The sequence below is a fragment of the Protopterus annectens genome, chromosome 13.part0 (genome assembly GCF_019279795.1).
Source record: "Protopterus annectens isolate FY-2018-M chromosome 13.part0, PAN1.0, whole genome shotgun sequence".
NCBI lineage: Eukaryota > Metazoa > Chordata > Ceratodontiformes > Protopteridae > Protopterus > Protopterus annectens.
Genome location: NC_056747.1, coordinates 567,077,883 through 567,092,656, shown reverse-complemented (window position 1 = coordinate 567,092,656; position 14,774 = coordinate 567,077,883). Strand labels below are relative to the sequence as shown.

Below are 14,774 nucleotides of genomic sequence, written 5' to 3'. Positions count from 1 at the left end.
AAAAAAAAAAAAAAAAAAAAAGTACTGCACAAGAGAAAAAGATACTGTTTGATGTAATATATTAGACGTGCCTGAGATAAATGCAATGTCGACATTTTCTGTTAATGCACTCAGACTCAAATGAAATAAGTTGTTATGCTAACATCATTACATATCTGAAAACTATTTGCCAGAGATTTACTAGAAAGTTTAAGCTGCATACAAAGAAATATAAAAAGTTAGAATTCTCAGGCAGAGAGAGAGAGAAGTTTGGAAATGAACTTTTCAAACACTGCAGGATCAAAAATTGCTGCTAAATAGAGAGCACTTATGGGTTTTTCAACCCCTTGGAACACTCAAAAGCTGCATTTTCATTTAGGAATAATGAAATACAAATTTATTATCAGAAGAAGAAAGATTGGTCTTGTTTGGCTATCATTATTAGATTTAGGAAGTATTTAGACATTTTTGAAAAAATAAATCTATAATGTATCAAAATGGCAATATATTAATAGACAATAAAGCCTGGATACTCCACTTAGGGCTTCACATTATAACCTGGAGAGCAGCTCGTGAGAAATTTCTGACAGTGGACATTGTTCAGACAGGCAGACAGACTGCAGATCACAGATGCTGTGATAGCTGCTGGTATGAGTCTTGATGCTGTTATTGTAGTTTTTTTAGTGCCTGGTATTGTTGCATTGTAAGTTCTGTCCTGTGCTGGCTCTCTATTGCTTCTCACTTCAATATTTTTTGGAACGTTATCCTCCTTGTACTGCTGTTGAAGGTTCTGGTACCAAAAAGTGTCTACACTCCATGAAAGACAGTTAAAATGTTTATTCAAGTGCTCAATGAAAAACTCACTCCACACGTTACGTACACTAATGAATACTGGTGTTTTTAGATTCTGATTATGCAATGTTATCAAGTCTCCTTTTGTCTTTTACTTCATACCTATAACTTCACAATGCTGTACCACCAATTTCAAAAAGTATATTTTTTTTTGCACTGTGACTAACAGTAGTTCCCTTAGTGATCATTTTATTTATATTAGAGTGAACTTGTTTGTGAATGGCACAATTGTTCACTTTAAAAAATGGGTAGCTTGTTTCACACTGTCTGAAAAGGCTGGACCACAGCTTGCAGGCATCTAGGGCAGTTACTGCACTTATCATTCGATAGGCAGAGGTACAGAAGATCAAGAAAAAATAGCAATGCCGGCTAGCAGACTACAAATGTAATATTTTGTTAGTATCTGCAGAACATTCAAACATGAGAGGTTTCTAATCATACCAGCCTGAACCCTGACTGCAATGTGTCCACATTGGTGGGGTAATTCTTTTATGTGGCAGAAATTATGAGTAAAAGTATGGCATCCAGATCCAAGGAAATAATGTGTGATTCTAATCAGAGGGATGGCTTAGTCAGTAAATGTTACTACTTGTACATTAATCCTGGCATGAAGCAACAATATGGTTTGTGTAATATTTCTGGCTTTATCATTCATGAGATAGTCTGAGTGAGAGGAAGGCATGAATTAAGCAAATAGTTTAGACATTTCTGACTACTTCTGAGTCTGATTTGTGTGTAGTCTGGGTGAGAGGAAGGGCTTGGTGAGAAATATGGTATTACTGATTTGACACTATTTACAGCATTGATCAATTAGATATTCTGGACAATATTTCTGCCTTTGTCACTTATGTGTCTGATTTTAATCAGAGGGATGGTTCAGTGAGATAAATTTTATTACTACTTGTTTAGAATTTTGGTGAGAGGAAGTACTCAGTAATACACTTCTGTTATCCTACTTTTACTGAGAGATATGATGGTCTTCAACTGGCTAAGCTTCTGGTGTCATTCTAAGGGGATCCAGTATCTGTCTGCCTGGGATGACATGATTGACAGACCACAATGCTTTTCCAGAGATGGCCTGCACCTGTCACCCATGGGATTCCGGATACTGGGTAAGGCTCTTGCCACCCAAATAGTGACTTTTTTAGGCAAGGTTCAAATGACAAATTCATCATCATAACAGGTACAAGCAAGCAAAATCTGAGGGTAATGCTACTCAATGGTAGACGTCTAAACCTCAAAATGCATTCACTCGAGGCACTCCTTAAAATGGAGAACATAGACATCTGTGCAGTGACAGGAGACCTGGTTCAAAGCTCAAGAGAGCACCCCTGCATTACCGGGCTATAATTCATTCCACACCTTTCAGCCACCTAACCTCGACTGAGACACTAAAGGAGGAGGCATGTCCATATTCATTAAGGATACACACACCTCCAGGTTAGTTACTTAGCATAATGCATCCAAGATTATCCAAGTGCAACTAACTCTGGGCAAGACCACAATGCAAATTGTAATTTGCTACAGATTCCCCACCAAGCCCCAGGATTCCCACTCATTTCTTGATACACTGGAAAATATTAGGGTACAACCCAACACCCTAATAACAGGCAATTTCAACTACCCCACCATTAACTGGGAAAACTATTCATGTACCAACGCTTTTGCTCAATGTTTTCTGGAATTCATAAATTCCAACGTCATGGACCAACTTATCCACTCCCCCACCAGGGGCAGCAATATCCTAGATCTAGTCATTATGAACATGGGCGGCCGTTGTTCCACACCAGAGGTCAATTCCTCGTTGGTCAGATCCAACCACAAGCTAATCACCCTAGACATCCACATCCCACCCCATCCCCCCCATTACAGAAACCACAGTAAAAAATTCTCCAAAGCCAACTTCACTTAGTGGCAAACTTCACGACACCCATGCAGGTGGACAACTGAGGTACAATTGCTGAATCCTACACAAATGCACTTTATAAGCACTTACACGAGTGCATGGATCGTGCTATCCCTAACAGAACCAAGATGCTATCCTCCAAAAAAAGGAAGCCAATCTGGTGGCCCCCTGCCATAAACAAACTCTACAACAGAAGAAACAATACTGTTGCAAAAAAAAAAAAGAGAATAAAATCCCATGATTGGAGGAACTCCCTGGTCAGCCTCAGTAAGAAGCTGAGATCTCACAAAATCCTCCAAAGCTACTTACGAAAACAAAATTGCCACTGATTCTAAAGACAACCACAAAACATTCTATAGCTATGTCAAGAATCTCAATGGCAACACTCAGATCTGCTAGGAGTTACAGCACAATGGCACTAAATAAACAGAACCAACTGAGAATTGCCAACATCCTGGCAGATAGGTTTAGTGTTAACTTTACCACCCTCTCACCCCCTCAAGGGCGCATCTCTATACTTGAAAAATGCAAAGTTCCTGTAATCACGGCAGCACAGGTAAAAACCACACTCTTCAAAGCAAAAAACACAGCATCCATGGGACCTGACAACATCCCTGTTTGCGTTCTACACGAACTACAGAATGAATTGGCACCCCACCTAAGCACCATGTTCATTCATAGCCTCACCTCAGGCTTTGTGCTCACTGAATGGCACACAGCAACGGTTATCCCACTTCACAAAGGGGAAGCCACCACGGACGCCGGGAACTACCGCCTCCCCCCCATTAGCCCAACGAGCCTGGTCTGCAAGGCCATGAAACTTATAAACAAAGACATTTGTAATCTCCAAACTCTGGACCCCACCCAGTTCGGGTTTGTAAAAGGCAGATCAGGTCTCCTAAACCTGATAGACTTCTTTGAAGCAGTCACCAAAGCCATAGACGAGGGTAAGGTGGCTCACACGGCCTATCTAGATCTCGCCAAGGCTTTTGACACCATCCCCCCACTTTGGAATTTTAGATAAACTCACAAAACTAGGTTTAAATCCCTATGTCACAAGATGGGTTGCCAACTGGCTCACTGACAGAACCCACACTGTGAAAGTAGCAGACTCCAAAATCCAACTTCAGACTAGTGACAAGTGAAGTATCACATGATTGGTATCTACTTCTCTGAAGAACAGGCTAACACAGAATGTCTTTGGCTAGTGAAGTTCACAAATGACTGCAACCTAGGAGCCATAATCGAAACTCCTAACGATGTGGACATCCTACAAAAAGGGCCTCACTGAGACAGATGCCTAGTGTCAAAGCCATGGCCTCAAGCTCAATGCCAAAAAGTGCACGGTCAACCCCTTTGGTAAAAACTCTGTACCCATGAACTACCACATAAGCGGTAGTCTGCTTAATACCAAAAGTGTGATAAGAGACCTTGGGACACAGGTGGACAGTAGTCTCTACTTTGATAATCACATTGCCACAGTAGTCAGGAAATCCTACGTGGCACACCATCACAAAAGGTTTCTCATCCAGGAAAAAAAAAAAAAAAAAAAAAAAAGAGGTCACTGTTCCCCTCTACTAGTCACTCAGACCCATTACAGAGTACAACATCCCTTTTGGTATGTACCTCACAAGACATCTGCAACTGGAAAGGCCGCAGAAATACCTCACAAAGAGGATTACCAGCCTCAAACAGATGCCCTATACAGACCGTCTCAAAAAACTCCAGCTTTACTCGGTCGTATATAGCCTACTCAGAGGCAATCTCTGCTAACATACAAAGCTATGTCAAACCCAGAGCTGTTGGACATGCTCCATTTAAAAAAAATCCCAATCCCTCCAAGCTACACGCTCTAGGGACCTAAACCTAGTCACCATAATAAACAGAACATGCTGGAGGGATAGATTCCTGTCCCAGAGACTTCCCATACTCTGGAACAAACTATCCATCTATATCAAACAAACCTCATTAGCACTCTTCAGGAAGAATCTTGACGATTGTATGGGAAAAGTACAGTGGTGTAAATTTACAACAAATGCAGATGTTAGAGTGTTACTCACTGTTGCAGTCATTACATTTGGGTAATCTGCTGGCAGGTTGCCCTCAGTCGGCCTGATTAATAAAGTCTTGGGTCCTGCGTCGGTTACTGTCCCTTCTTCCATGACGTCAGGTCGTTAGGGGTATAAAACATGCAGCTGACACCATTTATCAGTTTTTCTTGCCCCAGATGTCAGGTGCCCCCCGAATGGGGAGCAAAAAAAAATATATATAGATATATACACACACACACACACACACACACACACACACACACACACACACATGTAATTTAGAACACAAAAAATATACCTCTAACTAAAACCAAATACAACAAAAAGGCTTTTGAGCATAGTAAAAGAAAGAAGAGGTATAAGAGAAAAGTAGGAGGCTGGCGGGTGGGTAACCAGGACTGCAACAGTGAATACACTCCAACATCTACATTTATGGTAAGTGTACACAACTGTACTATGTTCTTCGTGTTTCACTGTTGCAGTCATTACATTTGGGTAGAATCCCAAAGCTATGGTTGGGAGGATGGAATTGTACAGCATTAGGAGCAGCTATAAGGCCCTGCAGGACAGCAGTGGCAAAGCCTGCTCTGGATTTAGAGAAGAGAGGTAAATGGTAATGTTTGGTGAATGTATGAACTGAGCTCCAGGTAGCAGCTTCTAGAATGTTCCTGGTAGGAACCCCTCTGAGAAAGGCTGCAGAAGTAGATGCAGCCCTGGTGGAATGGGATCTGATCCCCTTGGGGGCAGGTTTACCAGGATGCATGTAGCAGAAACGAATACAATGGCTTATCCATTTTGAAATAGTCTGCTTTGAAATGGCCTTTCCCTCTGCCCCTGCAGCAAATGCCACCAGTAGTTGCTCAGATTTTCTTAGAGGTTTTGTCCTGTTTAAGAAGAATCTTAGTTGTCTATGTACATCCAATGAATGTTCTGTGGATTTGGGAAAAAAGTTGGCAGATGAATGGTCTGATTAAGAGCCACACTAGATACCACTTTAGGCATACAGGATAGATTGGTCCTGAGCGCCCTATCCGGGTAGAAGATAATAAAAGGCTCCACTGCCATGAGAGCCTGTAGTTCTGAAATCCTTCTAGCTGAAGTGACTGCTAAAAGAAAAGCTGTCTTCCAAGACAGAAATTTTATATCTGCAGTAGCAGCTGGCTCAAAAGAAGGTAGGGTGAGCTTTTCCAACACAAAATTGAGGTCCCATGCAGGAGTTGGTGCTCTCCTGGGAGGTCTTAAATTTTTGGCCCCTCTGAGATACTGCTTTAGCGGGGGATGAGAATAGAGGGGAGGCTCTGTGTTGTAATGAGCTGAAATGGCAGAGGCATGGATTTTTATGGAAGAGAAAGATAGGCCCTTGTGAAGCATCTCAGTTAAATATTGCAGAATCTGAGGAATATTGGGTATTGCTGCGCTTATTCCTTGTGCTTGGTTCCAGGCACAAAATCTTTTCCCTTTATCAGCATAAGATTTTCTCGTACTAGGCCTTCTAGCCTCCAAAATGAAATCCATCACAGGTTTTCTGAGAGATGTAACTGGTGAAATTAGCTGATTAGCCATGCTGCAAGATTCAGAGTTTGGAATGGAGTGTGCAGAATTTGACAGTTCTGCTGAGACAGTAGATACAGTGTCTGAGGCAGGTAACCAGGGAGGAAGGTGTGACATATTGCGTAGAAGCGGGTAGCAGTGTTGACGAGGCAAGTCTGGAGCAATCAGAATCATTTTTGTTTTTTCCTAACTGACGTTTAGTAATACTTTGCAGAGCAGAGGCAGAGGGGGAAAGGCATAGACTGAAAGGTTTTTCCAGCTGAAGGATAGAGCATCCACTTTCCAAGCTTTTGTTGAGATGGATTCTTGTGCAGAATTTGTCCAACTGATAGTTTTGGGGTGAGGCAAAAAGATCCATGTCTGGGCTCCCCCATTTGCGTGTCAACATGCTGAAGATTTGTGGATCCAGTTTCCATTCGTGTGGGTCCGTAAGATTTCTGCTTAGTTCGTCTGCCAGAGTATTTTGCTTTTCCTGGCAGGAATTGAGCTTGTAGATGTATTTGGTAAGTCAAGGCTGTGTTCCACAAAGCCATGGCTAGTCTGCAAAGGGGGTAGGAATGGGTACCCCCCTGCTTGTTTATGTACCACATAACTGTGGTGTTGTCTGTCTTTATCAGTAGTTGTCCTGGATGAAGAAAGTCCTTGAAGGCTGTCAGAGCATTCTGTACAGCTAGCATCTCTTTCTGGTTGATATGAAGGTGTATTTGATTTGGGCTCCATTTGCCCTGAATGCATCTCCCTGCCAGATGCGCCCCCCCCCCCCAAGCATAATCTGATGCATCCGTAGTCAGGGTTTGGGTTGCAGGGGGTGGAATGAATGACCGTCCCTTGTTTTGGTGACAGGCCTCTGCCCACCACAGGAACTCTTGCTGCAAGCAAGGAATGATAGGAATCATTGTTTCCAGATTGTGACAATGTTGACTCCATAAGCTTTTTAGGTACCACTGAAGTTTTCTTCATATGCAGTCTTGCATATGGAATTAGTAGAATGCAGGAAGCCATGAATGCCAAGGCCTGCAGAATTTGTCTTGCAGAATTTTATATCTGTAGTAGCAGCTGGCTCAAAAGAAGGTAGGGTGAGCTTTTCCAACACAAAACGTCCCATGCAGGAGTTGGTGCTCTCCTGGGTGGTCTTAAATTTTTGGCCCCTCTGAGATGCTGCTTTAGCGGGGGATGAGAAAAGAGGGGAGGCTCTGTGTTGTAATGAGCTGAAATGGCAGAGGCATGGATTTTTATGGAAGAGAAAGATAGGCCCTTGTGAAGCATTTCAGTTAAATATTGCAGATAGCCAAGTTTTTGTGGCCACTTGTAAGAAGTAAGTCATCAGCTGGATTTGTTTTTCTGGCGTGAGATGAGTCATCTGGGCAGTTGTATTAAAGCTTGCACCCGTAATGTAATTATTTGAGAGGGTACCAGTTGTGATTTCTTTTCGCTTACAGTGTACCCTAACAAGTTAGAAGCCTTTTTACAAACGTCAGATGTTGTAGAAGAGTGTCCTTGTTTTCTGCCTGAATTAGACAATCGTCCAGATAAGGATAAATTTGAATGTTTCTTTGTCTGCAAAATGCAATTACTGGTGCCAGGCACTCTGTGAAGACCCTGGGCACAGTAGATAAGCCAAAGGGCAGTGCAGTGAACTGGTAATGCAAATAGCCTGCTTTGAAGCAGAGGTATCTTCTGCAAGATTCCCTGATTGGGATATGCAGGTAAGCCTCAAGTCTAGAGTTACCGACCAGGCATCCTTGCCTAGCACAGGCAGTAACTGTTGTAGAGTCAGCATCTTGAATTTTGGAATGTCCAGGAATGTATTTAGAATGGATAAGTCCAGAATTGGACGCCATGATACGTCTTTTCTGGGTACCAGGAAATGTCTTGAATAAAAACCTTGTCCCTTTTCCTTGTCTGGTACTGGTTGAATAGCCCCCATATTCATGAGGGACAACTTGTTTCTGGGCCACTGCCCACTGATTTGGAGGCAGATCTGGCCATCCGTTTGGGAATGGCAACGTGTCGAAGTGAAATCTGTATCCCTGGGATACTATATTTAAAACCCACTTGTCCAGGGTAATTAGATGCCAATTTTGTGCATGAAGTGCTAGTTTTCCCCCCAAAGGGGCTGCCAAAAAATAAGTGCTTGGAGATGGCAGAGGAAAGTCATTGAGACTGTTTACCGTAGGGAGGTGCCTTGTTACTTCCAGATTTGGAGGTGAAGGCACCCCACTGTTTTGTTCTGCAAGTTCCTTGTGACTGAAACCTGGAGCCTTTGGAGAGTCTGGGTTTGACCTGAGCGGCTCTGGTGGGTACTGGAAAGGACCAGTTTTTAGTAGATTAGTGCCTACTGAACCTGGGCGGCTGCACTTGTAGGAAATATTTTACAGTTTGCATAGATTTAGCTTTATCTTCCATCTTTTTCAAAACTTCTTCTGCCTTACTGCCAAATAGACTGTCCTGTTGTAAAGGAGCATCCAACAATTTTGCTTTAACATGATCAGGCAGATTTTGCTACTTGAACCAAGCATGCCTTCTTATCACAGATCTAGTTACAGCAGCCCCGCAAGAGGCCTCCAAAGAATCAAAACCACATTGCAAAGTATACTTTCCAACTTGTTCAGCTGAATGCAATAAATCCTGTAACTTTATTTTCCACACAGTCAGAAATCATCATTTTATGTTTAAGTAAGCCCATGACATGCTGCTGATATTTAAGCATATGAAACTTGACAGTTTAAAGCCCTGATTGCCAAGGTTGCTTACCCCATCTATCCAGCGCCCTGGAGTCTCTATCAGAAGGGGTAGGATTTTTAGCAGCAGAAGCCTAAACGCCCTTGGGACCCTGAGAAATGATTTCAGGGTCAGCAGTAGGTTTTTAAAAAGGAATTTTTGGGAGTCAGGAACCCTGTAATATCTGTCTGGCTTACTAGGAGCAGGAGGCAGGGAATCAGGAGCCATGCTAGATTCTGAGAAAACAATCAACAATGTCTAGAAGAGGAGGTATAGCCAAAGGCCTATGCTGAGGAAGAAGGAAATCCCTAGGCCTCTTTTTAGATTCTGAGAAATCCTAACTCTCAGTGAAAGTGTTCCCTTAAGGTATGCAAGGTTTCTCCAAAAGAAATATGATCTGGAGGACAGGCAGAAGGGATGGAATCTTCTGCATCAAAGTCCTCATAAGGTGCAACAGATAATTCCTGATCAGAAGAGGAATCGGAAGAAATAGAAACCTCATCTGAAGATTCATAGTCAGTGCCTTGGCCTAGGCCTCTTAGCAGGAGGGGGATGCGAACCCCTGATCAAGGTAATTAAATACTCAGCCATTTTGATCATTTGTTTTTTAGGCATAGGGGCCTATGCACATGGCCTAAGCGTCAGTTTTTTAGACATAGAAGTTGATTTTGGCCTACGTTTTGAAGCTGGCGTCTGTTTAATATACAAATCTTTAGGCCTGAAAACACCCTCAGAAGCCGCTGCCTGCTCAACGGCTCCGGACCCATCTAAGGTAGAGACATCCACGGGTTCAATACTAGTGTCTCGCGGCACACTGGACTCCGAATGGGTCTCAGTAGAGGCCTGCAAATCAAAAGCAGCGGGTATCAAGGGCTGCGAAAGCGCCTCACTGAGTACTGGCTTAGGGGAAGCTTCGTCTGTTTTGGTCCTCGACGGTCTGTCTTTTTCTTTGCGTTTTTTGTGTATTCCGGTAGTCGGATTGCTAACCAACGACAATTCTGGATAGTTAAATCTTGATCCAAAATATTTAAATGCAAAAATATACCGATGCTTAATAGTGCACTTGATTAAATTTAGCACAAAACAGACAGCAAGGCACTTTGTGGTCAGGGCCTAGGCAAGGAATACAGTATAAATGAAAATGCTTATGACGTATTTGCTTCCCACAAGTAATACAATTATTAACTTTTACTGACATCGGTAAGGAGCAAGAAAAAGTTTCCCCAACGGGGTACTTGGCTTTAGGTTGAAGACTTTGGTTCCGAAACTCGAAAATGAAAATTTCAGGAGACGACCGACCGGCACTTGCAAACTGCTTCTGCTTCAGGCACCGTGCATCAAGAAAGACTGATGAAAATGGCGTCGGCTGCATGTTTTATACCCCTGACGTCATGGAAGAAGGGACAGCAGCCGACGCAGGACCCAAGACTTTGTTAATCAGGCCGACTGAGGGCAACCTGCCAGCAGATTATACAAATTTAATGACTGCAACAGTGAAACCCGAAGAACATTAGAAAAGTCACCCAGGGGATCACCTCTGTGGCTCTACTCGACAGGGGCACAGGAAAATAATTAAATTTTCTTTGTTAGCGAAAGCCAGGGTACCTTTTCGGCTAGGCTTATATAGACCTTAGGGCCAATAGCCTAGTACCTACCTATGAACCTATATAATGACTCAAGTCTTGAATTACACCCACATCAGGAATGTAATTAATGTCTGCTCAACAGGTTGTGTGCAACAATTATAATTATTGTCTGAACATGCAGAACCTGAAGTGTGAGTCATTATCACACTATTAATTTACATAGTGTGCAGTTACAGTATAACACTGAATCATTATCACTTGTCAGGTCAAACTCACTGTTATTTATATTACTCAAAGTTGTTGAACTTATCCCATTGATGAATGCACATTTCAGAGTCTGGATTCTGTTGTGGAGTCGAGTAGAAGCCCCCCCCCAACCCCCATTTCTTTTCTTTTTTCTCATAATGGTGTGATGGCAGCAATGAAGGAAATACAGGCAACATGTATCTAGTGACAAAGGATGGAAAACAACTATAACCAAGTAGGACCACTAAGGTAATTGAAACTATTACATTTTATGAAAACCTTATTGGTTTCACTGCTTACAACACAGTAAAAGTGCAAGTTTTTTATGCTGTACTCATTTGTACAGATAGTGCATACTATGGCTCAGATTATGAAAATGGATAATTGTCATTTTGTTGAATAAGGATTTTGTCAACATGCGGAGTACAACTTCATTTTAAGCTGGTAAAAGAACCGCTAATTATACAAATGCACAGATGTAATAGTTTATGACTTGGGTTATGACATTTATATTTTTTATATTTTGGTAAATAACTTTGCAAGGAAGCATTGTGCTAAGTTATACCTCATTTTGACGATGGTGTTAGTCCTTACAACATGGTGCAAGAACTGTGCCCATGGGCGGTACACATGTACAGATATCACAGTTTGTTTAGGACCTAGGTTATGTTATGATTTTTTTCATATTTTGGTAAATAACTTTTGCTAGGTAAGTTGTCAATTTGCTAAGTAATACCTCATTCTAAAGGCAGTATTAGTACATACAAAATTGGTTAAAGGACCGTGTCTGTATGCTGTGCATGTCTACAGATATTTTTTAAGACTAAGGTTATGAAAACGTTTTTTTTTCATATTTTAGTAAATGACTTGGCTAAGAAAAGATGTCAACAGGCTAATTTCCCATTTTGAAGACAGTATTAGTCCTTACAACATGGTAAAAGAACTGTGGCCGTGTGCTGTACACGTGTACAGATATAAGGGCTTAGGTTATGGAATTATGAATTATTTTTCATATTTTGGTAAATAACTGAGGGGGCATGTCAATGTGCTTAAGTAATACCTCATTTTGAAGATAGTATTAACAGTTACAACATGGTACAAGAACTGTGTCTGTATTCTGTACACATGTACAGATATCACACTTTTAGGACTTAGTTTATAGAAATTATGACTTTTTAATACAGGGAGCATGTAAGTGTGCCAAGTGATGCCTCATTTTGAAGACAGTGTTACTCCTTACAACATGATAAAATAACTCTGTATGCTGTACATATATACAGATATCCAAGTTTGTTTAGGAATAAGGTTATGAAAATTATTTTATTTCATATTTTGGTAAATAACTTAGCACATTGACATGCTCCCTTGCAAAGTAATACTTCATTTTGAAAACAGTATTAATAGTTACAACATAGCAAAAGAACTATATCTGTAAGCTGTACACATGTTGTTGTGTCTTTCGGCTTTTTCCCGGTTAAGGGGTCGCCACAGCGGAACTCCGGTCCGCTAATGATTGGCAGTAGATTTTTACGAAACGCCGAGGTGCCAGCTCGACGCCCAACCTTCAACGAAGGCACGTCTTTCGAACACTACCCAACCGCGGGGAGGACATGCAGACTCCACACAGAAGGCACTCCCAACCAAGCAGAGAATCGAATGGGAGAACCTCTTGCTGTGAGGTAACAATGCTACCGCATGTATAGATATCAAAGTTTTAGGACTTAATTTATGGAAATTATGATGCTTTACATATTTTGGTAAATAACTTTGCAAGGGAGCATGTCAGTGTCCTCATTTTGAAGATAGTACTACTCTTTACAATATGGTAAAAGTGTCTGTATGCTGTATACATGCACAGATATCACAGTTTGTTTAATCTTGTAGGATTATAAAAATTATACATTTGCAATATTTTTCATTATGCCCATATCTTTGCAAGGGAAAAAGTTGACGACACAAATGAGGCATCGTTTTGAAGCAGACATTGAGCCACACAACTTGTAGACAGATATGTAGTTTGTGCTAAAGGTGATGAGAGATTATGTTTCATCAATTATGGGAATTATAATATTAATCATATTTCTGTGAATATCTCCATGATGGAGCATCACACAGTAATGGTTAAGGTATAATTTTAAAGCGGACATTCACAAACAAACAAATTACAAATTGTATGGGTCTACATGGTACATTCACCAAGATACAATTTGTTGTACCAAAAAGGTAAAAAATATGCACAATATCAGCAATCCCTGGCAAATATTTAATGACTTACATACGCACTATCAACATTTATAATGTTGGAAAGGTCAGCGTCTGCTAAACAACTTTTGCATTTACATTTTTTGTCTAGCTCTTATGGTTAGAGTTATGAACATTTGTTTTCTGTATGGTATTACAAACAGATTATCTGAAAATGAGCTCAGGCTGCACTATTGTTCCTATGGTGGAAGCAGGCAGCCTTTTCTGAGCTGCTCTGGAGTGAATGAGTTAAAACACAGTAATGCTGTTTTGCAGTCTTGTGAAAATATTACAAATGTAATTTGTATATTTTAAACAATATCAGATAACAGCTGCATTTGTCATACATCACAGGAAAGCTTTTAAAGAGATGAGCTATCCTCCCAATGACACTGGGGCTGACCATACATGCTTTAGAGACAAATGTTGGTTTGGGTATAATACTGGTAAATTCTGGCAAAAATACAGGCTTTCATATATCTGCAGGACAAAAATCAATTTCACCAGGCAAACGTTTGAAGGTAAAACTACTACACAGCCCACTGACTAAACAAAAACTTTTCCGTTTTACATTTTTAGTAACTTGCACTTCACGATTTCTGTTATCACTATAATACATTTTTACACAGAGTTTTAAAGAAAACCTCAAACAGTTTCTTGGCAACAAAAGCTTCAGGAAACAAATGGAGTAATCAGCCTCCTGCAGCTCAGGACTCCGACAAAATCCTTTATGTGCTACAAAAGCTGGCATACAGCATAATCTGAAACACCAGCAAATCCAGTTCACAGAAACAAAGCGGAGATCGAAAAATTAAGTACACAATGGATGTTTCCTCCCTGGGTAGGGTAGAGAAAGCTTCTAAATGCCTTCTCAGTGGCAAAGTTCAAGAATACAACATTTGAAGTCTCCAAAAAGCAGGCCACTGCAGGCAAAGAAACCTTCAAAGAGGTCAAAACACTGCACATGCTACTTTGCAAGCTGCAGGGAAATTACACCAGGAAGCTTGGTAAACATGCAGCTATAAAATCTGTTCCATGATCTACCGGACCAAATTTAACAACTAGACTCTGAAAAGGGGCATGTGAGAAAAAAAAATTCTTCCCAACATGGTGACGTGTGACAAATAAGGACAATAAAATGTTTTATAGTCACCTCCCAAAAGTTTTACTAATATTACAGAGATTTATACAACAAGCATGTACTTGCTCAACAGTTCAAGAAATGTGCTCAGCTTCGATTACAGTAAACATTACTTCTGTTCATAAATCATGGCACAGTAAAAGTTTCAGAACTGAAAAGTATGGAGAACACTCACCATAAAAACATCCTTAATGTCCAAATGGTTATCACACATGCAAATGAGGACAAGGATATTACTTAATCCTGTTTTGCTTAAGGAACAGAAAAAGCCACCACTTGCATTCCCCATGAAGTAGAGAGAAAGTCCATCACAAAATGCCAACTAAACATAAAATTATACTCACCACGAGTGAAGCAGTTGTTTCTTAACACTATAATTATCCCAAATTCCAGCTTCTGATGCCACAATGGGTTCACCTTTAAAAGAAAGGCAGCTTTTATATCTGAATGTTGTTCAAACTGTATGTGAACAATTGCCAAAGCACAAAAGTTCATCTAAT

At 40.9% G+C, this 14,774-nt stretch overlaps 1 protein-coding gene across 1 annotated transcript in view; it reads right to left on the bottom strand.

The window, feature by feature from the left end:
- The window catches only part of CCT6A (chaperonin containing TCP1 subunit 6A), a 1,157,445-nt gene that overhangs the window by 150,470 nt on the left and 992,201 nt on the right, over positions 1 to 14,774 (bottom strand). Inside the window, exon 13 of the mRNA XM_044054211.1 lies at positions 14,619 to 14,691. Within this exon, the coding sequence (XP_043910146.1) occupies positions 14,619 to 14,691 (73 nt within the window). The remainder of the gene's footprint in view (positions 1 to 14,618; positions 14,692 to 14,774) is intronic.